The 22,074-nt window shown below is 41.7% G+C and overlaps 3 protein-coding genes across 3 annotated transcripts; 1 reads left to right on the top strand and 2 right to left on the bottom strand.

Annotated features, from left to right (window-relative positions):
• Window positions 1–595: 595 nt before the first annotated feature.
• On the bottom strand, window positions 596–6,962 carry fam89a (family with sequence similarity 89 member A). Its single transcript, XM_069657594.1, has 2 exons — window positions 6,591–6,962; window positions 596–4,079 (listed from the first exon to the last, which is right to left on the bottom strand). Exons 1-2 carry the CDS (start codon window positions 6,837–6,839, stop codon window positions 3,786–3,788), a joined length of 543 nt encoding a protein of 180 aa, XP_069513695.1. The 5' UTR covers window positions 6,840–6,962; the 3' UTR covers window positions 596–3,785.
• Window positions 6,963–13,101: 6,139 nt separating this feature from the next.
• On the bottom strand, window positions 13,102–16,507 carry sprtn (SprT-like N-terminal domain). Its single transcript, XM_069657239.1, has 5 exons — window positions 15,913–16,507; window positions 15,718–15,817; window positions 15,362–15,490; window positions 14,976–15,258; window positions 13,102–14,816 (listed from the first exon to the last, which is right to left on the bottom strand). Exons 1-5 carry the CDS (start codon window positions 16,245–16,247, stop codon window positions 13,828–13,830), a joined length of 1,836 nt encoding a protein of 611 aa, XP_069513340.1. The 5' UTR covers window positions 16,248–16,507; the 3' UTR covers window positions 13,102–13,827.
• Window positions 16,508–17,083: 576 nt separating this feature from the next.
• exoc8 (exocyst complex component 8) lies at window positions 17,084–20,684 on the top strand. Its single transcript, XM_069657172.1, has 4 exons — window positions 17,084–18,337; window positions 18,563–18,816; window positions 18,994–19,242; window positions 19,586–20,684. The coding sequence occupies exons 1-4, from the start codon at window positions 17,188–17,190 to the stop codon at window positions 19,991–19,993; spliced, it is 2,061 nt and encodes a 686-aa protein (XP_069513273.1). The 5' UTR covers window positions 17,084–17,187; the 3' UTR covers window positions 19,994–20,684.
• The last annotated feature ends 1,390 nt before the right edge of the window (window positions 20,685–22,074 follow it).

Below are 22,074 nucleotides of genomic sequence, written 5' to 3'. Positions count from 1 at the left end.
TAAGTAACAGAGAGAAAACATTCACATGATAGTTATGGAGTCAGTACCACTGTTTTCTACAGAAGACTGTTTTTAGGTTTCTGGTTTTATTTACAAAACTTGAATTGTGGATATTAACAGGACAGGTGTTCAGATATAAAAGTGAGGAGGTGGAGGTGCTTCTGTGAGGAAGAAAACATCTACCTCAACTTTAACACTCATTTTGGAAAAGCTTAGTTTTATATTATTGCAGAAAATGCATATTTGTAACAGAAAATATTAATAATTAGGGGTGGGAATTGCAGAGTACGACAATACAATACGACATGTGGCCCGCGATGACGAACCATAATTAATATGTTGTAAGACAATCATATTATGATGCATCTTGATATTTGATTAACTTCTTTGGCCAATCCATTCACGTAACCCTAATTCATGACATGGGAAATCTGTTAAGACCGCCATAGATTTGGAAATTTAAAGGGCCAGTTCCCTAATTTTCACTCTTAGTCCTGTCATGCTATCATGGGGAGCTAATGCCATTATGGTAGGAAAAAATTCAATTTGGCTCTGTGCCTTTGGAGGACGCTCGCTAAACTACACTTCGTCAATCTAGGACACCTGCCTCTGATGTCATGTCTCGTTCAAAATCGTCAGTTTGAAATGTAGACCGCAGACTGGAAGTTTTTTTAGACGATCCACCGGTATGTTCTCGTATTTCGGATTCTGTACGGCTCTGAGCCGTTGCCTGCAGTAAAGACTTTAGTATTTCACTCTAGTGTCTCTCGCTGGGTCGCAATGCATGCTGGGTGCTGTTGGAATGAAGAACGGGCGAAACCACGAGCTGTTTGTACAACTTTCTCCACAGCTATGGCGCCAATTTCAAATATTATTGCTTCTATCGATTACAGAGAACACCAGCTTTGACTGACAGGCTTTTATCAGGGGCGAATTGCTCCTTTAAATATTGATATTTGACAACTTATCCATAATTGTATTGAGTCAGGACGCCGATATATCACCGCATCAATTTTTTGTCCCACCCCTATTTATAATTCTGTAACACTGTGAGATCATGAAGGTTATTGTACTGTAAAAAATCTCTTGACACCCTACTTCGGACAGAGCCAGGCTAGCTGTTTCCATTCCAGTCCAGTTATGCTAAGCTACGCTAACTGGCAGCTTGGAGTAGCTTCATATCTAAAAACAATAAAGAATATTATTGATGCAAAGCCGTGAGGACAATCCCTTAAATGTTGAACTATTCCTTTAATAACACTGTGCTGTAATGTCTGCGAGATAACTGACTGTAAGTCACCATGAAATTATGGGTTTGCACACAGTGACAGACACTATACTTTGGACTGCAGGCAGTGTTTACAATACATGAAGCTACTGAAACTTTCGCTTGTCAGTCTGTGACAACAGTTTTTTAAAAAGCCACGGGAAAGAGTTTTAAATTAAAAAAACATTATGTTGTTCAGCTGGAAATATTTCATCTATCGCTGCAATGAAAAATCCATGCTGCAACGCCATGTTGATGTAGCCGTCTTCTTCTACGTAACTTGTTTTGACATTCTTCAAGACATCAGGTGTAATTAAGTCATTATGTAGCGTACCTTTAAAGTAAAATATAGCCATTCAAGAGCAGTTAGATAGGAATTCCTCAGCACCTTAAGCCAAATACATTTCATTTCGAGTGCCGTACTTTCTTTGGTTTGTGCTCCACGATAACACCAAGATGCAGTGGACCAGTCTACACGAGATAATAGATACAACTTCAACACGCTACTGAAGCTCTCCACACCTTCGCAGAGTGATGGTGGATGTTGACAGAGGTGTGTCGTGTAGTTTTGAGTGATGCGACAGCTGCTGTGGTGTTGCGTGCTACAGGTTGAGCTCAGACGTTTGCTGGAGATATTAAGGAAGACTGCACTGATCATTCACGTGAAGCAGAAGCGACAGTATTTTCACATCCACACATTTGATCCTGTCGCCTCAAATATGGCCGCCTTTGCAATGTTTTGTTATTCAAAGCTTGAGCAGAAATCCATCAGGAGAGCTTTTACAATCTTATTAGGGGCCAGTTTTATATTGTTTATAACTCTGGATCAGTTTTAGAAGAGGCTTGGGTAGTTAAACAGCCTTTGGGAGGTTTGCAGGCATGTCACTTATAATACTAATATCCAGCCTGGTCTTGAGCCTGTATAGTATAACTACAGGCCAATGCTAGATGCATAAGAGAAAGCTGTTAAGAAAATGTCAGTTAGGAATACAAAGCTTTATAAAGTACCCTGTATTCAGTTGATAGTTGCTACCACATTTACAGCTTTGTGTTTACACTGCGAGCAACATTTGAAGGCCACAGCGACCAGAGTAAACAAACTCCCTGGCTGTCACGAGCCAGTCAGATCTCTGCCCTTTCATGTCTCTGATAACTAAACAAACACTGCAGCTGGCAAGTGCAAATTACGTGAGAAGTCGATCACCGTTTCTCACTTCCAGGCGACGCTTATTCGATAAGAGTATATTGAGAATATAGGCTCCAAAGCTGGTTACGTGTGCAATGGCTGAATGAGCCATTTCATCTTGATTATTGTCAATGGATGCTGGCTAATAAGTGCCTGCTATCTGACTACATGTTGAAGTATAATGCTTGTTATGTACGTTAGCTATATTTCATAGTTTGTGTAATAACTTTTATGATATTTTACCCAGGAAGAAGGCGACTCAAGTATCTACTGTCGTACTTATTTTGAGTGATGTTGCTACATTCCCAGATCTCAGCATAAAGTTATCCTCAACAGCAACTATGGCCACGACTTCGTAAACAAGCGTCATGTCGACCATGGAAGATTATAATGCATAACGTGCCAAAGAGAAACCCGGGTCTTTAACACCACCCAGTCTGAAAACAGGGACACGTCAAAGTCGTCTGTGATGCATCCCAGCAGAAGCTATCTGCAGACGTGTACGCTGGACTTCCAGGTTTTGTGTGGCCTATGCAAACAATTACAACTGTTTCCAGCATTTTGAACATTTCACATTTTCAAAGAAAGTGGAGCCGTCACTCCTCCTTTCCAGCATTTGTACACTGTAAAAGATGTTTGAGGACTTCACCTCTTTCTCCGACTCCTATCGAGACCTTCTGGGTTAATGTAGATGAATGATTTCCCACCAGCATGTCCACACAGTCCATCCTTTCTTTGCAGAGTTCAGGTGTCCCGTCCATACAATTTCGGGGACCTGTAAATGCTGCACCCTTTTACCTGGGTAGAGTTGCAGTACAAAACGTCCGACTGGTTATTTATATTATATAATAAATAATACAACTTTGTTCATATATTTTGTAATTGTAAAAAAAAGTTCTGCCAAAAATGGGTAACTGGCTAGCAAAAACGCTGGATACAAAGCAGCAGCAGAGCTGTTTATAAAAAGAAATATTCATATTGCCTAATTTTGGAGTCTTAGAGTACAATCCATCTCAACTCCTGAGTGTTAGTGCCACTTGTCAAAGCACCGGGCCTCTCAGCTCTGCAGTCTGATGGAGCTCCTGGTCACGCTGCAAAAAACACAAAACCTTCTGCAGCACAAGCAGGAGCGCGTTTCACCTGAGGAGGAGTTAAGCTGGAGCTTTATTTTCATCGTCTATTATGGTAACGGAACACCATAAGCTGCTATCTCTAACCAGCCAGTTCCTTCTTGAGGCTGAAAAGTTTCCACAGCCAGAGCTCAACTTCCCCTCCAGCTTTACTCAGTCTTTTACCCCCAAAATATGCATCCACCAGAAGAAAAACAAGGCCTCAGATGGTAACGTGAAAGGAGTCCCAGCTGTCGTCTTTGCCGATGCCGCTGCCATTCTTTGCGGTTGCCAATGTTGACGTCTCGTCTCCGACCTCTCCGTCCGGCTGCTCTCCGGTGGGAGTGGCGCCAGGCTCCCCGTAATACTCATCATCCTCGTCGAAGTAGCCGTTCTCCATCATGCTGAGGCTGGAGGCGGCGCTCAGGTCCTGGCAGCTGCCCTTGTACTCCTGGATGGACTCGTGGAGCGACCACAGCTGGCAGAGCAGGGACATGTCCTGCTGACGCAAGCCCACCTGGAAGAGGGCGACATTAAGATCCTGATTAATACACAATATATTAATGAACATCTTTGAAGGATTATTTGTTGATTTTTTTTTTTAAATATACAGTTAGCTAAGTTTAACTGAGCTAAAAAAAAACTTAAATTGTGCTCTAGACTCTAACCATGTTCTCTAGATTCTGGAGACAACTAGAGCTGGGATTATTTTCATTATTTTGTCTGACAAAAACCAAAATAGATTGTGCGAAAATCTATCGCAGAATGAGGTAACACAATGGTGATTGAGCCTATGGCCCACTGATGAAAGCCTTTGCATTGGAAGTATTACAAACTGGGTTTCTGTGGCGACTTTCATGGAAAGAAATCACAAGCGGCGCCCAGTTAGTGACGCGTTTTCCATCACCCAGCAGTGGTTGGTCTGCCAGAGAGGGTAGGCGGAGCTAAGCAGCTGCTTTTCCGCTCTCTGCAAGTGTTGCGAGTAAACAGTAATCTACTATGGCTGAACAAACAAAGAAAAGATGGATGACTACAGATACAACTTCAAAAATGAGTGAAAATCCAAAGAAAAAGAAACAAACTCGACGCTCAGATGAAGCAAACAGTCTGAAAAGGAAAGCGACCGTCAGCCAGGAAAATCAAGAGTTACAACCGGAGCCAACCGTGGACGTCACACATGCAGCACTGTCTGGATATCTGGGAAGTGTGCTCTCAAAGACAACGAAACTGAGATCTTCCAGATTACTACTTTAAATATGAGTTGTTTGGTCAGACCAAAAGCAGAAGATAATCAGTTTAATATCATATAAAACAGAGAAAAACAGAACACCCTTCATATTTCAGTCTAGAAACAGCATTTTCTGCCATTTTTTGCAGGACATGTGACTTTAACAAGCGATCAATTAACAAATCAATTAACAATCCACTTAAGGATTAATTGACAAATGTTTGCACCTCTCCATCAGACAAAGAAACGCAGCAAATCCTCAGACGCAAATTTTGGCTAATTTAACTAATAATGGCTAATGGTTAATCGATTATCAAAAGAACTGCTGATGAATCATTTAAAAAAAGCTACTTAATTGCAAAAACAATTAATCAATAAATTGATTATTTGATCAAAAGACAAACTGTCAACAATGATGTTGGTGATTTTTACTTTTATTGTAAAAAGGATTATATGATATATTTTTCCTATTTCTTATTTTCTACTATTTTATCATATGTTTCTGTCCAATGGCTTTAATCCATTACCTTAAATATAATCAACAGAATTATAAGATATTGAAAATAGTCCTAAATTGTACCCCTACCTGAAATTATACTCAACACCAGAAGTCAAAGGCAGGGTTGAAAAGGGCATTTCTATTGCAAAGCACTCAGCTGACAGTGCAGTTTGAACTCTGGGTCACTGCATTGTCTTTCAAACAGATTACAGTGGGCAGACATGCAAGTCAGAGTCGGTTCAAACAGCTGAGAGTGAGCATTGTGCTCCACAAACAGGGGAGCAGCTTACAGACTCTGGAATATAGGACACTGTCAAATTATTAGACAACGTGAACTACAAACACGTAGTAATACATTAACAGCGACAAAGCAATAAGCCTGGAGTCGCCTGGAACAAGCTGCAGGGAAAATAGCAAAATAGGATTTAGTAAAGCTCATCACAAAATCCAAAAGTGATTGAGTTTCAGCAACAGTTTGACCTATTCCATCTAAATTACTGGATATGAGGGGACAGGCTTTTGTTGTGCGGGGGAGTCTACCTTGAGAATGAAATCTGGTCTGGTTCTGGTTATGAAAATCCCTGCTGCTGGCAAGGGAGTGTGCAGGGTGTGTTTCACTCTGTTAACTCCTCAATGAATGTAACAACATGTATTAGTTCACCTAACCCTAACCTACTAAGCTAAAAGGAATTAAATTCAGCTTAGAATAAAAATCAGTACAAGCCTAATGCTTTAATTTGTGTCATCCAACGCAAAGCTGTGCCTGATCCTGCTCTCTCTTGAATAAAGGTATTTCAGTACCAGACTCCGTTTGATAAATCGTATTTTATCTTATCATGCTTAGGACAGACTTCCATCTACAGGCAGCATTAAAAGTAAAACACTTGGGAAATTAACAGGGTCTTTTCCAAACCTCGGCACACGTAAAGCTTTTATTTACTAAACAGAATTATAACATAACAATGATAACTTCTCCCATTAGAAATTGTCTGTTCGCTGCTGCAAAAAAGCGACATCCATACATCAAAGTTGATATTTGATCTATATTATGTGGTGTATAGTAAATGGTACGTATGCCGAATCTTACAGGGGATTCTAAAAAATTGTTAAAACTTTAAATTATGTGCTAAGAAGTGTTTAAGTTTGTCTAAATACAAGTCAGCGTCAAACTACCAGTGATTCTATGGGGAATTTGGCTGGATACGAATGCACAACGCATAGGGATTAAACAGCCTTCGCAGTGGTGAAAAACAGGATCACTTTCTTCTCTTCAAATAAATGAACACTCCCTATAATGTTACCATCTCTTTCCGCAGAAGAGCCAGAGCAGCGTCGAGGTTGGCCGGCTTGTGTGCCAGTAGGTTGTCGGCGTTATTCCTGCCTCGGCTCAGGTCGTCCTGGATCATGGTTTTCTTCACGTACATCCTCTCCATTTCTCTCCAGGAGCCGCCGCTCGAGTTCAGCAAGCCGCTCAGGCTCTTTGGCAGCGGGGGCAGACCCTCGATACAGGCCATGCCTCCCAACGAGCCGTTCGTTGACTTACCATTCATTGTCCTGTGATTTAATAAGCGAATAAGTGCTATAATTTACTCTGAAGTTGACTGTTTAGTCCTTAAATTCGAAAAACGCTGAGAATAAAGCGGTCGTCTCGCGCACTAAACAACCCGAGCAACAGCCGTGGTTTTCTCTGCCCAGAGCGGCCAGCGACGCCACGTCAAGTTACCCGGATGTCGGTAATTAAATTTCCGGTGTGATTGTCAAAATAAAACCGTCACAGGCGAACTTGGTGTAGTTAAAATACAAATGTATGTATTTTTACTACACCAAGTTTATGTCATTTTTTTAATTTGTGTTCTCAAAGCATTTTTCCCTATTTCAAAATACAAACATAAATTTTTCATGTTGAGACAGGATTAGAGATAAACATTACATTGTGGTTTTCAAATGTGCATACTCCAAACCATGACGGAATAGGCTATCACTTGTGTGGTTTACTGTATTGTTTTAAATTGTAAAGTACTAAATATATATAACTAATAACTGGGTCACTTAATATGGGCTTCTCATGTATTTTATCATAATAGTGCAGCACTTTGATCAACCAACTACTAGTCCTACCACTACTGGTGCTACTTATGTGCATAATGTTACAAAGTATATATCAACAACATGTTAACGGATTCTATAATATCCCCTTAAAAACCAAAAGATCTAAAGAAAGATGCTTTATATAATTGTATTGCCTACACAAAAAGTAAGCTTTTATTTTGAAATGTAATATTTGGACTTTTTATGATTAAATGCTGTGAACTTGATGATGTTGGATTCAGGCTGAGTAGTTAAATCCGCTTCCTGTCCATTTAACACAGTGGCTGCTGGGCGTCTCCCTGCCAATACTGACTGTGAAACAGACAGTATTTTCTATTCTACATTATCTGTAAATGTATAAAGAGATTTTAACCCGAAAGCAACACAGATATTGTATAAATTAATAATAAACTATTAATTTATACAATAAAGGTTAAATTAATGATAAACTGTAAAAACTTGAAACATTTAAGTAAGTTTAAAGGAGACTTCTTGACATTTCATATTTAAAACTATATTTAAAACAACTACTGCTGTTAAATTATTCCCATTTATTGAATAGATATGGTAATTTTAATTCATTATCTTCTAAAGGTATTAGATTGGCTGTATAATGCTCTATCTTTTGAAACATGGACGATTGTCTGTATGAACTGTCAATAGTTTTTGGTGTTAAGCTAAATGTCTGCCAATTGGTTTAATGGGGGATTATGTTTATTTGTGTCCCAACAATAAAACAAATTGATAGATTTTACCCAGCAGAGTGCAGACAAGAGAGTGTTGGGTCATGACGGAGTGTGTGTGTGTGTGCACAAGACAATAGTTTGAGCATAAAGGACAGATGGTGGGCTTCACTTCCCGCCCCCCCAGCCTGCAGCCCCGTCACAACAATAACACAACAATAACCTTGAAGCCAACACACAAAAGCATCGCACACACGCCCGGCAAAAGAGCAGCATGTGCTGTACCACACACACACACACACTCACTCAGAGGCAGGCAGATGGATGAAGCCTGAAGCCTGGTATGCCTGATCACCCTATTGACATGAACCTAAAATGCCTCATTTCACACAGACAGTTAAGATACTAATGCAGTCAAATAGGGTCTAAAAGACACTTTTCTGCTTTGCTGGTGAAAGATGCAACACACATTTTCTACAAATGATTTCTGTAAGCTATAATATCCGCCACTGCTCCTTAATGGCTCCAAGAAATAATGATTTGATGATAATTTTCAAATCAAAGTAATTGGTCAAAAGGTGTTTCCTAAGCTTTCAGATACAAAGCCTCTTGATTCTTTGAAAGAATAGTTAAACATTATGTGAATATACATTTTGTACTCACACTCTTTCTTGAGAGTGAGATGAAATCTTACAAAACATAGTCAGGCACAGGGGTATAGAGTATCTTTAATTGTTTAAGACGTTAAGCTACGTTTTCTTGATTATAGTTGCCTTCTTTAAAATAGCATTTTCAGGAGATTTTTACGAGAAATAAATTACTTTTATAGGATGGTATTAGTACTTTTACTTGGGTTAACGATCTGAAAACTACAACAACTACTCGACCACTGCTGACAGTAATGTTCCCACATCCCACATCATCTCATATGAAGCCCTGAAACTGACAATATCTTATGAATGGCCATGACAATTCGAAAATAGACCAAACTAAGACACCATAATATGACATCATAAAGATTATGTTATTTTATATTCTGTGAAGCTAAACAAAAAACCTTTTAAGATGAGTTAGTGAGCTAACCCTGTCAGTGTTGCTTCTAGCATTAGTTAGCTACGTTTTTTTTCTTCTTGTTACTGATAGAAGGTTTAAGGAAGGTGTTACGCCCCACCCTAAGGCGGCCCTATATGGGGGCTAACAACGATCCACAATTAACCCAACTAATTCACATAAATCCCCTTCTAAAAGTCAAAACCCTGGGATTTATTAAAGGACAATGAAACAACCAAATCATTAACTGAAGAACAACAAAACCCAACAACACAAAATCTCTGTGTGAGAGACAGAACCACAGTAGTCCCCACTCCAGAAGCCTCTGTCTTCAGATGTCATGTCCGGGGTTTTTAAGCACTCAAGACCAGGTGAACCTCGTTCAGCAATCACCTAGGAAGAGCTGTGAAGACACAACAGAAGGGGGAAAGGGACAAACAGTGCAGGGAACACATACAGCCGTAACAAAGGTAATTGATTTACCCCCTGAAAAGTCCCTGCTTGGGGGGTAGTACTTTCCAAATGGCCAGGAACTTTCAGGGCGGGGCCTGCAGTGCTGATCGTTTCTGATTGGTCGAGTACTCGCAGTGTTTTATTTCACCTGTCACGTTTAAAAGTCTGCAGCCGCAAGCTCACTGTCATTATCGTGCGTCGAGATTGTTTACCACTGTGTTTGAGCAGCATTATAACCACTTAGAAAATATATGGCGTTTATATTAAAATACAAAATTAACTGATTTCTTAGTGTTGTTGCAAATTAAAACTTAATGTAGGCCACAGCTAAATAAGTTTTGGGGATAAATAATTAACCGTTTTGTGTCTCAGTGTTAACAGTATTTGAGAGTTTCAATTACATGCTAACAGTTTCATATTGTATATTGAAAAGCAGCATGTCCCCTCTTTACATAAAACACTTAGCCATCAGTTGGTGGTCCACAGCTGCGCGGTTTAGAGAGACTGATCAAGGACAATCTGTTTAGTTGGTGGTATCTCTGAGCAGAAGGACCCCTCTGTAAGCTTTCATCACCGCCATCCTCATCATTGCTGCCTCCTGAGATCAAAGGATTAGGCGTATGATGCTGGCACCCCCCGGGGATACGTGTAACTGTAGCATGCTGGTGTTAATCTGTCGTCCTAAAAAGCACAATGCGTTTACGTCACTTAGCGTAGGCCGGCTAATAATGGTCTAAAGATATCCGCTTATGTCTCAGCTGGAAAGCGATATCTCGCTAAAGGCTAAAAAAAAAATCACGATAATTACTCATGTGGACACAAACGGCTCCCAGAGTTCGCCCGTCATCGATTCTCTGATTGCTTGCTTTTTATTTAGTCTGCTTTATTTTAGTTTAATCCTAATTTTTCTTTCTATATTGTCTCTTAAAAGTTGTTTTGTGCCTTATCTTAGGTACCGTGTATTGAGTATACTAATAATAAGATTTTCAGTATAACATGCTCATGAATGTTAGCATTAGCAGCATCCCCATGGGGCAAATGTGCTTTACTATATTAGATATTTACCACCATGCAAGAATATTAGTTTCAACATTTTCCATAATAAATAAGTCACATGACATTTTTCACCCAACTGCAATTCAGGGATGAAACCGCGGACGTTCTCTGAGAAGGTCTTGCAAGATACACGTTGTAAGATGCTCTGTGTTGGTGTGTGAGTGTTTCCAATTTTATATTTATAAATAAATGGAAATGAAATGAAGCTTGTCGTCTGATTAGTTTGCTTACATCACATTGACTAAAATTAGATTTATATAATATACTTGTAAGAGAGAAAAAACTGCCTCCCCTATCAAAAAAACAAAGACGACCTCAAAGCACGCTTCAGTCCCAATCTAGCTGCTGCCACGTCCACCAGAACAACATTGCGTTGAACTTGGAGCTTGTGTGGGATGCATCACTGTCAGAGAGAGACAAAAGGTCTGAAAGGAAGGAGGGAGGGAGTGTGTGTGCATGTGTGGGTTTGGAGGAGGTCAGCTTCCTGTAGTGTGTTAGCGTACAGCGGGTCAGTGAAGAGGAGTGGCCGGTTAGAGCAGCTGCTGTCACTGACATGAGTTTTTCCTCTGCTGAGGGGCCTCTGGGGGGGATAAGGATGACGTTATGGTAATTGTAGTGACAATGGATGTATTTTTATTGTATAAAACTGCAAAAGAAATTGGTGATACATTGGTGCGTTCTGGTCCGAGACGTGTTCCTGCTCAGGAGACACAAAATCCTCCTTGAGGCTTCCTCACTTGTTCTGACAGGAAACAATAAATCGTCTCTAACTGTGGGAGTGAACGTAACTGTGTTGCCACATTTCTTAATAAACTCTGCTTCCAAGTGTAGAACATAGACTGTATAACAGAAGAGGATGTAGCTTCCTGGTTTTAAATGCGGATAAAAGCCAATACGGACGTGCCTTCGCCCTGCATTCTTCCTAATGGCCAGCAGGGGGCCTGGTTGTATGGAAGCAGATGAAAAACGTAGCCTTCTTTAAACGTTATTTATAATTTCAGTAAACATTTTTCCTGTGAGTTTATGGTCTAAATGTCTAGCTTCAAGTCTTCTTGAATACAGCATGACTTTAATTCAGTAAAATATGGATCCTATTTAGAGTAAATATACAATAAAGCAGCCTGCAGGGTTTATTTAAGGTCATGGCTACCTGTGGTAGACAAGTCACAACCAGCTTGTCCACCCTCTTGTCCAGATGTTGTTAACATAAACCCCTAAAAATAAATAAATAAAATGGCTACAGCCTAAATGCCAAACTCGAGGCTTCAAATTTTCTGCTTAATTCCCCTGGGGAATTTTAAAATACTTTTATGGAGAGGGAACTACCTTTATCCGTGGGAACTTGCTCCTGCACAATGTAACTTTTATTGACACTTCTGCATTTATCACTTTAATGATGTTATTGTTGTTCTGTATCTCTGTAACTAAAATACCTTTCTTAAATCCGATCCTGAGGTACATTAACTTCACTTCCACTCTGGTACATTGCAGAGGGAAATATTATACTTCTATTTCCAAAACTTGCATTTGAAAGCTTGGTTAAGTTCCAACCATTTTTGTGGACCTGTACGAAAAGACAAAAAGAGAAGTGTGTGGTTTGAGCCTGTTGTCACATTTCACATGTGTTTAAGCTGTTGGCAGAACTTCCCCAATTAAATTTGGCCTACGTCTGAGGCTCAAAGAAAAAAAATACTAGCAAAAATAATATCTGCAGTTGAAATTTAATCCGGATTTGAGCAGCTAAACTTTATCTTTCCTCTTTCATCAGCCCTCAGATTCACATTTTGGTAACTGCAACATCAGAGGAAACCCATGCCTGCCTTCCCTCCCTGATCGACTCCTGACTTCAAAGGGTGATACACGTGCGGACAGATGGTGTCAAAGATATGTGCAGCAGCAGCAGCAGAGGCAGACTGTGGTAATTGAAATGGGATGGGTGTTTGGGGTGTATTCTCACATGCTTTGTCGCTGCCTCTGGTCTCGCTTCAGTCTGTCCTGCAGAGACAGGAGGGCGTGGTCCTGATCAGCAGCTGGCCTCACGCTGCCTGACCTCTGACCTCCCCTTCCGCCCCCTCTTTCTGCTCACCCAATAGCTCTGTTAACACCCACTTTCTGTCTGCCTTTTCCTTTCCTGTCTCTATTCACTCTGAGCAGCTTAGGGTGCTAAATTTAAAGTGTTCCCAAATCAAAACACAAACTGAAACTGCAAAATCAGCATCAAAACTATTGAGTGCTGTGAATATTTGTTTAGCATGACTGTTTAATTGCAATATGTTCATTAATATTTCAACACTTTGTATGATTAGATGTGATAAATAGTAAAATGCTGGCAGGAAAGATGCTACACATTTTTAGGTAAATAAAACCTTTTATTTGGCAACATTAAACATATTTAGCATCTTCCTTCAAAACAACACAACATATAAAAGTGGAACATATATAACAGATATAAAAAGGTTTACCTGAAAAATAAGTCAACACTTAAGTCAGTTTTCTACAGTGTATCTGACTGATGAAGTGCACCAGTAATCTCAGAACATTACTACCTAGCATGAGGCACCATCAGATACCCGTGCCCTGCCTGACCCTGCAGCTGGCTGCAGAGTAAATGTGAAGACGTGCAGAAAATAAATCGCTTGCAAACGTGAAACCTGACTCCCACAGATCAGCAGAGGTCGGCCAGTGTCTCTCTGCTGAGGCGGAGGAGACATCAGACTACAGGAACAGGACGATCCATCCGCACCCAGGGGAGCCAAAAAATAACCTTCCAACAGAAATAACACAGCAGCATGTGAACTCAGACTACAATAAGTCTGCTTTGGATCAGACAGATCATATACAATCAAACCTTTAAATATTTAACATAACAAAAGTATGAATGCTTCAGTGTCTGCTGGAACACAAACTCTTAAACCCTGCTGTGTATTTGGTAAATTAGGACAGATTTGTCAGACAGGCACTCTTGAGAATAGATTTACATTATTACATTCTGAAATGAATCCGAACTGGAAGTAAAACTGTGTCTAAAATGAACCTTATTTCACTAAAAGAACTCAAAGTTAACATGAGAAACTCAAAAGGAGCTTCAGTGCAACATCAGATAAAATCAGCAAACTCTCTGTAACGTCTCGACACCTTATGGAAGTTGGTTTTACTGCAATGCCCCTTTTTACTCGACATGTCTGTCTCCTAATGTGCTCCTCCTCATTTAGGAGAGGCAGGAATCAAGATGCTCGTTGATCTTTGACTCCTGCACCTTTGCTTGGCATGCCGGACAGCTGACCATCAATGCAGAAGAGGAGGAGGAGGAGGAGGAGGAGGAGGAGGAGGGAGTTAAAGTGGGCAGCCCTGCAGAGGAATGGAAGGAGGAAGTAGAGGAGGAGGTGGCAGTGGCAGTGGCAGTTCGTTGCTGCATTGCAGGTGATTTGGTCTTCACCATCTCCCTCGGGGCTGCTGAATCGCTGCCTAATGTCTTCTGGAAGAAGTCGAAGATGCTGGCTGAGCTGCGGTCGTCCCACGGCCTCTTCCTGGAAGCAGCTCCTGATGCACCGTCATTGTTCGAATGATTGAAAAACTTGGACTGTGTTGGTTTAGCAGGACTGCCTCCTGATGGAAACTTTGAATTGCTGGATTTACTGGGGCAGGGTTGAGAGGTTTGTTGTTTAGGAAAGAAGGAAGTAGCAGAGGTAGCACTTGTGATGTTGTTTGGTGAATCTCTTTTGGTTTCTGTGTTGGAGGCGGAGGTTTGACTCAGTGACGTCCTGATGCTTGTGCTGCTAAAGAGTTCCTCAATGGTCTTCTGTCTGATTTTATTTGCTTCTTGGCTGCTGCTGCTGCCTTGGGGTTTGGACATTCTCACAGGCGAGCCATTGATGTTAACAAAAACTCTTGTGTTACCCACAGACCTCTTCATAGGTGGTTTTGGCCCTGTGGAGGTAGCTGGTCTGACGGAGGGGAAGTTGTTAGATATTCCTAGAGCGCCACCAGAGCGAACGGGGGAGTTCAGACTATTAGCTGTAGACGAAGGGGTAAAGAGTTTCTTTGGAGAGGAGAGGGGGCTAGACGAGGATGTTTTCATTACAGGCACTGTTGGTTGGTGAGATGGGGAGGAAGACATGGAGGGCTGTGACTTTCCTCCCAGTAGGAAGCCTTTGCCGGTGAATGGGATGATGTTTCTGATGTCCTGTAATCCAGAACCTTAGAGGGGGGAAAAAGGTACAAATTCAGAGACAGGCAAGAGACTATTGCATTTTCTATGTGGTGAAAGAAATCCCTAAAAAATTGTACTCTTTCCTTTTACATTTCATTTTGCTGCTTATAACAACCAAACATAAAACATGAGAATAAACTCATCACCTGCAGTTGTACTTGAAGGCTTTCCCTGTGCTGGGGCCTTCTTCTCCGCTGTCTTTCCATCCTTTTTGCCTTTTTTGCCGTACCCTTCAGGCTCCTTGACCTTGGTGTAGGTCCCTCCACACTCCCTCCTGTGGTTCTCCCACCAGGGGTCAAGAGAAGACGGAGCCCGGTTCATGGCCCTCTTCACGAAGCCAAAGAAGGGCTTGCGGGTCTGGCAGGGCCCGTCGCATTTCCACCAGTGCTGCCGGTACACATCAACCTCGTCGTGGAAACTGTGGTAGACCTGAGGAGAGGACAGAAAAATAGACATGTTTCAGATGATTATTCTGTCTGTGATAGTTTGTGACAACATAAGAAAGGATATGTGTTATAGAAGATAGACCTACAGAAATCTTTGTCCCAGTGGCGTCGTTGATCCGGTTCATGTGCTTGCAGAACTCAGGCCCGTGACCGTCTCGGTCCCTGTTGTTCTGGGTCACAAAGAGCAACGCGTGGATCATTTCATGTAGGAGAGTCTGTGGAAACAAAAGCATTCAATAGTGAAAATGTCGCAATGAAAAGACAAAAGTGTTTGTTTCTGTTTATTTGCAGCTGCCATCTCACACTCACTGACAAACAAACACACCACTGGGACTTGATGCCTTTTATGCTCTCAACTCCAATTTAAGGGGTTTGAAGTGTTTTTGTTCAAGTTGCAGGACAAGACTTTGTTAAAATAATAAAGCAAGAGTGTCAACCTCACCTCCACCAGGTCCTTCCTTGGCCTAAGCTTCAGCAGAGGCTCACTAAGTCTGATAGAACACAATCCACCTCTGCCCTCATAAGAACAAACACCAGCACACCTGCAAGAGAAGCATAGAAAGGAAAACGCAAACTTACATACACACGTCATAACTCTCATTAAAACGAAGAAAAGAAAATACAACTGATGACTTACAGTGTCATTCGTGCGCTCCACTTGACCTCGACCCCGCTGAGTTTTCCCCAGAAGAACATGCTATTGAACTCCAGAAACATGGATCTGACATCGGGGTTGGGGTCCAGCATCTCCCAGGTCTCGTCCACGATGGACAGCGGCTTCTCGGGCTGGGCAGTCGGCTTCCAGTAGGGGACAACATCGCTTCCCCCACCTCCTGTCACCTCCACTTTCCGTTTCTTGCTGCTTTGTCCGGGTTCATTATCCTCAAAACTGTTCGATGAAAACAATGACGTCTCGTATTCATTGTCAAACTGTTCCTGTAACTGGATAGCGAGCAGCAAATCACCATCCATTATAACTAGCTAGCTAGCTAGCTAAGTAGCCTTGGGTAACGGTTATGGATGCTAGCTGGAAACAAGCGAGCGAAGCACAAGCAAACGTAGCTCGTCCAGGGCTCTTAAACATCAAACGTCAGTTTCACCGGAGCCACAATATACTCAGAATATAAAATCCAGATATAAAATCGATAAAAAACAAACTCTGATGTGTCATGATTTCAGCAAAACACTGAAAGCTTCATGTTGGAAGATGGTGTTTGCTGTCAGTCCTCAGCTAGCGCCAACTGCTTTCGTGTCAAATCTGTCAAAATACAACTAAAGAATATCCGTTAATGATTTCAAAATAAAATCTTTGAAAAAATTAACTGTGGCAATCTTTTAATTTAGAGGAGAAATTGTCGTTTTATAGCTAGATTTCTTTTTAATATGTAAATATTTCAATAATAAGTGGTATATAGTGTTTTTTGTGGCATATATTCATGCTTTTAAAACGCTGTTGCTTTTGTTATGATAACACTTGATCAAACGTCCGCTACTTTGAAAAAACGGAAATAGATTCTGGGATTTGTAGGCTTTTTTTATTATTGTTTCGATCAGTTGGCCAATCAAAAAACTACTCTGGGATTTTGTGCTGTACTTAACAGATTAGATAAATGAAAATAAGCTAAAAATGTCGTCTTACATATAACGAATAATAAAATACTGTGACCACAGAATGTTTTTTGCTTCTATAAACTACCGAAAGGCATTCATAAACCTTTCTTTTCAAGGTAATTGTTGGCCAGATCGTTTTCTGGATCCCGTGACGTCTCAGGGTGTAAACCAGTTTACCACTTCCTGTTTGGGTTGTTAGCGGGTATGAGCCAAGGAGCCTCGATGAACTCTTCTTCTGTCAACATTTGTACATAATTTGACAACATTCTGTCTAAATAATTAAACACACACACGATAGAAGATGTCGGAAACGGGGAACCGACTTCGGAAGCTTCTGGAATCGCCTAATTTCGACCCGCAGAATTACGTCAAGCAGCTGTCACAGCAGTCCGATGGCGACAGAGATTTGCAGGAGCACCGTCAAAAAATCCAAAACCTGGCCGACGAAACGGCTCAAAACCTTAAGAAAAACGTCTATAAGAACTACAGACAGTTTATTGAAACGGCCAAAGAGATTTCCTACTTGGAGAGCGAGATGTACCAGCTGAGTCACATCCTGACGGAGCAGAAGAGCATCATGGAGAGCATCACTCAGGCCTTACTTATATCAGACAAGGACGAGACCTCCAAGGAGATGCAGGCTGCTTTCCCCAAAGAAACAGAGGAGGTAAAGCAGAGGACACTCACCTCTCTGCTGGAGAAAGTGGAGGGGGGTAAAAACATCATGGACACCCCAGGAAGGCACCTAGTCTACAATGGAGACCTTGTGGAGTTTGATGTTGACAACATGGCCCAGATCCAGAAGGTGCATGCTTTCCTGATGAATGACTGCCTGCTAATCTCCACCTGGCTGCCAAACCGCAGAGGAGCCGTGAAGTACAAATACAACGCCTTGTACGACCTGGAGAGCTTCGCCGTTGTCAACGTAAAGGACAACCCTCCCATGAAGGACATGTTCAAGATCCTCATGTTCCCGGACAGTCGCATCTTTCAGGCGGAGAACAGCAAAATCAAGAAGGAGTGGCTGGAGATCCTGGATGAAACCAAGAAGAACAAAGTCTCCAAGGATCAGCACAAGAAAGAAGAGGAGGTCCCCACTTCTCCGGTAAGAGCTGAGGTGTCCACTAACCCTTTTGATGTGGAGGATGACGAGCCGGCATATACTGAAGAAAGCGTGAACCTCAGCCTGGAGTGGATCCAGGAGCTGCCAGAGGATTTGGACGTCTGCATCGCACAGAGAGACTTTGAGGGAGCGGTGGACCTGCTGGACAAGCTCAATGAGTATCTCAAAGACCAGCCGGTCACCCCAAGGGTCAAAGAGCTGAGGGCGAAGGTGGACGAGCGTGTGCGGCAGCTGACGGAGGTTCTGGTGTTCGAGTTGTCTCCAGATCGGTCACTTCGTGGGGGACCAAAAGCCACAAGGAGGGCGGTGTCGCAACTGATCAGACTAGGTCCTGCTTTGTTTTTATTTTCATCACAATAAAATAGTGTCAACTTTTCTGCACCACACTGTTTTCCAGTTAAGTTCACCTTTCCAGTAGTTATTAAGGAAGTGCAGTGTACTTGCATTTAGTGTGTAATTGCAATAGACAAACAAATATAGCATTATAATGCCGTCTTACTACATCAGATCACATATTTGCAGTTTATTTGACTTGTTGTCGTCTGTGTTGCAGGTCAGTCCACTAAGGCCTGTGAGCTGTTCCTGAAGAACCGTGCTGCTGCGGTCCAGACGGCCATACGACAGCTTCGCATAGAGGGAGCCACGCTGCTCTACATCCACAAACTCTGCAACATCTTCTTCACCAGCCTGCTGGAGACGGCCAAAGAATTTGAGATGGACTTTGCAGGGAACACGGGCTGCTACTCCGCCTTCGTGGTCTGGTCCAGATCAGCTATGAGGATGTTTGTGGATGCCTTCAGCAAGCAGGTAGGGACAGGATAAGACAGAAAAGATCCATTTCAATATGGTAGTGGCAGTACAAAATACAACTTAACAATGCTTAGATAAAATGTAGACATGGTGCAAACAGGTTACCAAAACGTCTCTCTAAATAGGCTTATTTAAAACCTCTATCATAATAAAGTGATATTTTTTCTGCCTCAGGTGTTTGACAGTAAGGAGAGTCTGTCGACAGCAGCAGAGTGCGTTAAAGTAGCTAAGGAGCACTGCCAGCAGCTGACGGAGATCGGCCTGGACCTGACCTTCACCCTGCAGTCGCTGCTGGTCAAAGACATCAAGGCGGCTCTGCTCAGCTACAAGGACATCATCATGGAGGCAACGAAGCATCGAAACTCTGAGGAGATGTGGAGGAGGATGAACCTCATGACACCTGAGGCGCTGACCAAACTTAAGGTGGAATAGATTTTCAAGTTGTGGTTTTCTTTCATGTTTTTTCGCGTGTTTCAGATTTTACAGATTTTGTTGACCTTCATTTTTCTGCTGATGAAAGTTTAGAGCTGGTTTAAATTCAGGCTTCCTCTTTTTTGCTATTTCTTTTATTTAATGTCTCATTTACTACACTAAAAACAGATAAATGAATTCAAATAATGTGTTCCAAAATAATTGCCATATTTGAATTTCTGTAGGCTGTGATTTCTACGTCTACTATAAGAATAATTCCCAGGAAACACCTACAAGAAATCAATAAATAATATGTTAAATCACTGTTATACCACATTAATCCATTTCACTGCAGGACGAGATGCGCACCTGCGGCATAGGCAGCTTCGAGCAGTACACCGGCGACGACTGCTGGGTCAACCTGAGCTACACCATCGTGGCCTTCACCAAGCAGATGATGAGCTTCCTGGAGGAAGGCCTGAAGCTCTACTTCCCCGAGCTGCACATGGTGCTGCTGGAGAGCCTGAGGGAGATCATCCTGGTGGCCGTGCAGCACGTGGACTACAGCCTGCGCTGCGAGCAGGACCCCGAGAAGAAGACCTTCATCGTGCAGAACGCCAGCTTCCTCCACGACACCGTGCTGCCCGTGGTGGAGCGGAGGTTCGAGGAGGGCGTGGGCAAGCCGGCCAAACAGCTGCAGGACCTGAGGAAGAGCACCAGGCCGGTCAGGGTCAACCCAGAGAGCACCACGTCTATGGTCTGAGACTGATGAAGAACTTCATTTGAAAAAGAGACTGGATAAAGACACTTAAATATCTTTCACTGGCTGTTCTGGAAATTTCAACAAGATAGATATTGGTTGTTTTGAGATTGCGGGACAAAAATTACAACATAGATGCTTCTTTTTAAAGACAGGCACAACAATATTGATTGATTTTTGCAAATATTGATTTAAAATGATCAGATATTAGTATGTTTGCTGAATTCAATATTTGTTTTTGAGCCATGAAGATTTTCCTGTGTTCATGTCAGGGTGTAGTGAAACCAAGACCTGTCAAACATGTGTGTAATTGTGCAATAAACACTTTGTCATAATAACACATTTCCACCGTTACGTTTCTGATCAGACTCGCTGTGTTTCTTTGCAGTTCCTGCACATCTGACCCTGTTTTCTCTGAAATGTTACTCAACATCTTATTTCAGACACTCTCTCCATGAAAGCCTAATCTGTATGCTGTTTGTGTGTTTTGAAGCAGTGTATGAAGCAGTCATGTTTGATGTAAACACAGCCAGCTTTGATTCTGATGCCGCTGCAGCATTAGTGGACACTAACTTGTACTCTAAGACTCTAGGATTGATTAAAAGGGATGACTGAAAAGCAAATGCACTTGATAACGTTCACTGTTGTTTTAGTCAAAGGTTGTGTTCAATAAAACACATGAAATTTAATAAAAATCATTATGTGAAAGAGCCGTCTCGTCTTGTTTTAAAGTTGTAATCTCAAAGATCTCAGTTTTGTTCTCTTTGGCAGACAGTGTTGCATGTGTGACGTCCACGGTTGGCTCCGGTTGTAACTCTTGATTTTCCTGGCTGACGGTCGCTTTCCTTTTCAGACTGTTTGCTTCATCTGAGCGTCGAGTTTGTTTCTTTTTCTTTGGATTTTCACTTCTTGTTGAAGTTGTATCTGTAGTCATCCATCTTTTCTTTGTTTGTTCAGCCATAGTAGATTACTGTTTACTCGCAACACTTGCAGAGAGCGGAAAAGCAGCCGCTTAGCTCCGCCTACCCTCTCTGGCAGACCAACCACTGCTGGCTGATGGAAAACGCGTCACTCACTGGGCACCGCTTGCGATTTTTTCCGTTAGTCGCCACAGACAGCCAGTCTGTAACACTGCAAATGCAAAGGCTTTCATCAGTGGGCCATCGGCTCAATCACCATTGTGTTACTTCATTCGGCGATAGATAGAGACTTAACAGACATTTATTTACATGAAAATCTTTGAGATTATTACTTTAATTTTATTGTCATGTCTGCCTTTGAAGCTGAAAAATGAAACCACCTTTTGATACATATTGATAATATAGATAATGTGGGGGAAACTAGTAACTAATGGAGCCAACATCTTGTTTCTGTTAACATGCAGGTTATATTTTGCCCCAACTGAAGCCTCTAACCCAAACACACAAGGCCATCCTACAGAGATGGACTGAAGCATCACCTGCACCTCCATATTAAAGAAGATGGTAAAATTAAAGACATTTCTCTGTGGCTTTACAAAATAAAAGCAGTACAGATAAAACAATAGAGGAGGAAATGTCGCCCTCTTGTGGCAGCTTAGAGTGCAAAAATACGACAACAACACTCAAATGTTAAGGTCTCATACTCATAAATCAAGCTATCATAGTACCAATAAACTTAGTAGTACCCTAGCATGCATTTATTTTGCCAGTTTTTGTTATGATTATTGCTTTTTATGAGTTCCAAAGTTGTTTAATTATATGGAGAAAATCCAATGAAATAGAGTTATGGTTATATTTCGTCTTTCACGTGTATATAAAGGGGAAACAACTGACCTTGACATCCCTGTGTGATAAAAGCAAATTCTAAAATGAATCATTCAGTGTGTTTTGCAGTTGTTGCTGCAGTTAAACCAATTTACAGAATAAAAACAGCTGCTCATCTCTCTGTCGAAACATTTCCCAGCAGCCACAAAAGCCTAACGTGCAGCGATGTCAGATTTAGATATTTTTAGAGCCCCCGCTCTTGATTCCACACACGATTGTTCTCTCTGCTTCAGAGCTCATCTCATTATAAGTGCTGATGTGATCGAGGGCTCGAGGAAA

The sequence above is a fragment of the Semicossyphus pulcher genome, unplaced genomic scaffold (genome assembly GCF_022749685.1).
Source record: "Semicossyphus pulcher isolate SPU_LCO1_2020_fin unplaced genomic scaffold, fSemPul1.0.p SCAF_11, whole genome shotgun sequence".
In the NCBI taxonomy this organism is placed as follows: Eukaryota; Metazoa; Chordata; class Actinopteri; order Labriformes; family Labridae; genus Semicossyphus; species Semicossyphus pulcher.
Note: the sequence above shows the minus strand (reverse complement) of the source record. Positions and strands in the feature narration are given on the sequence as shown.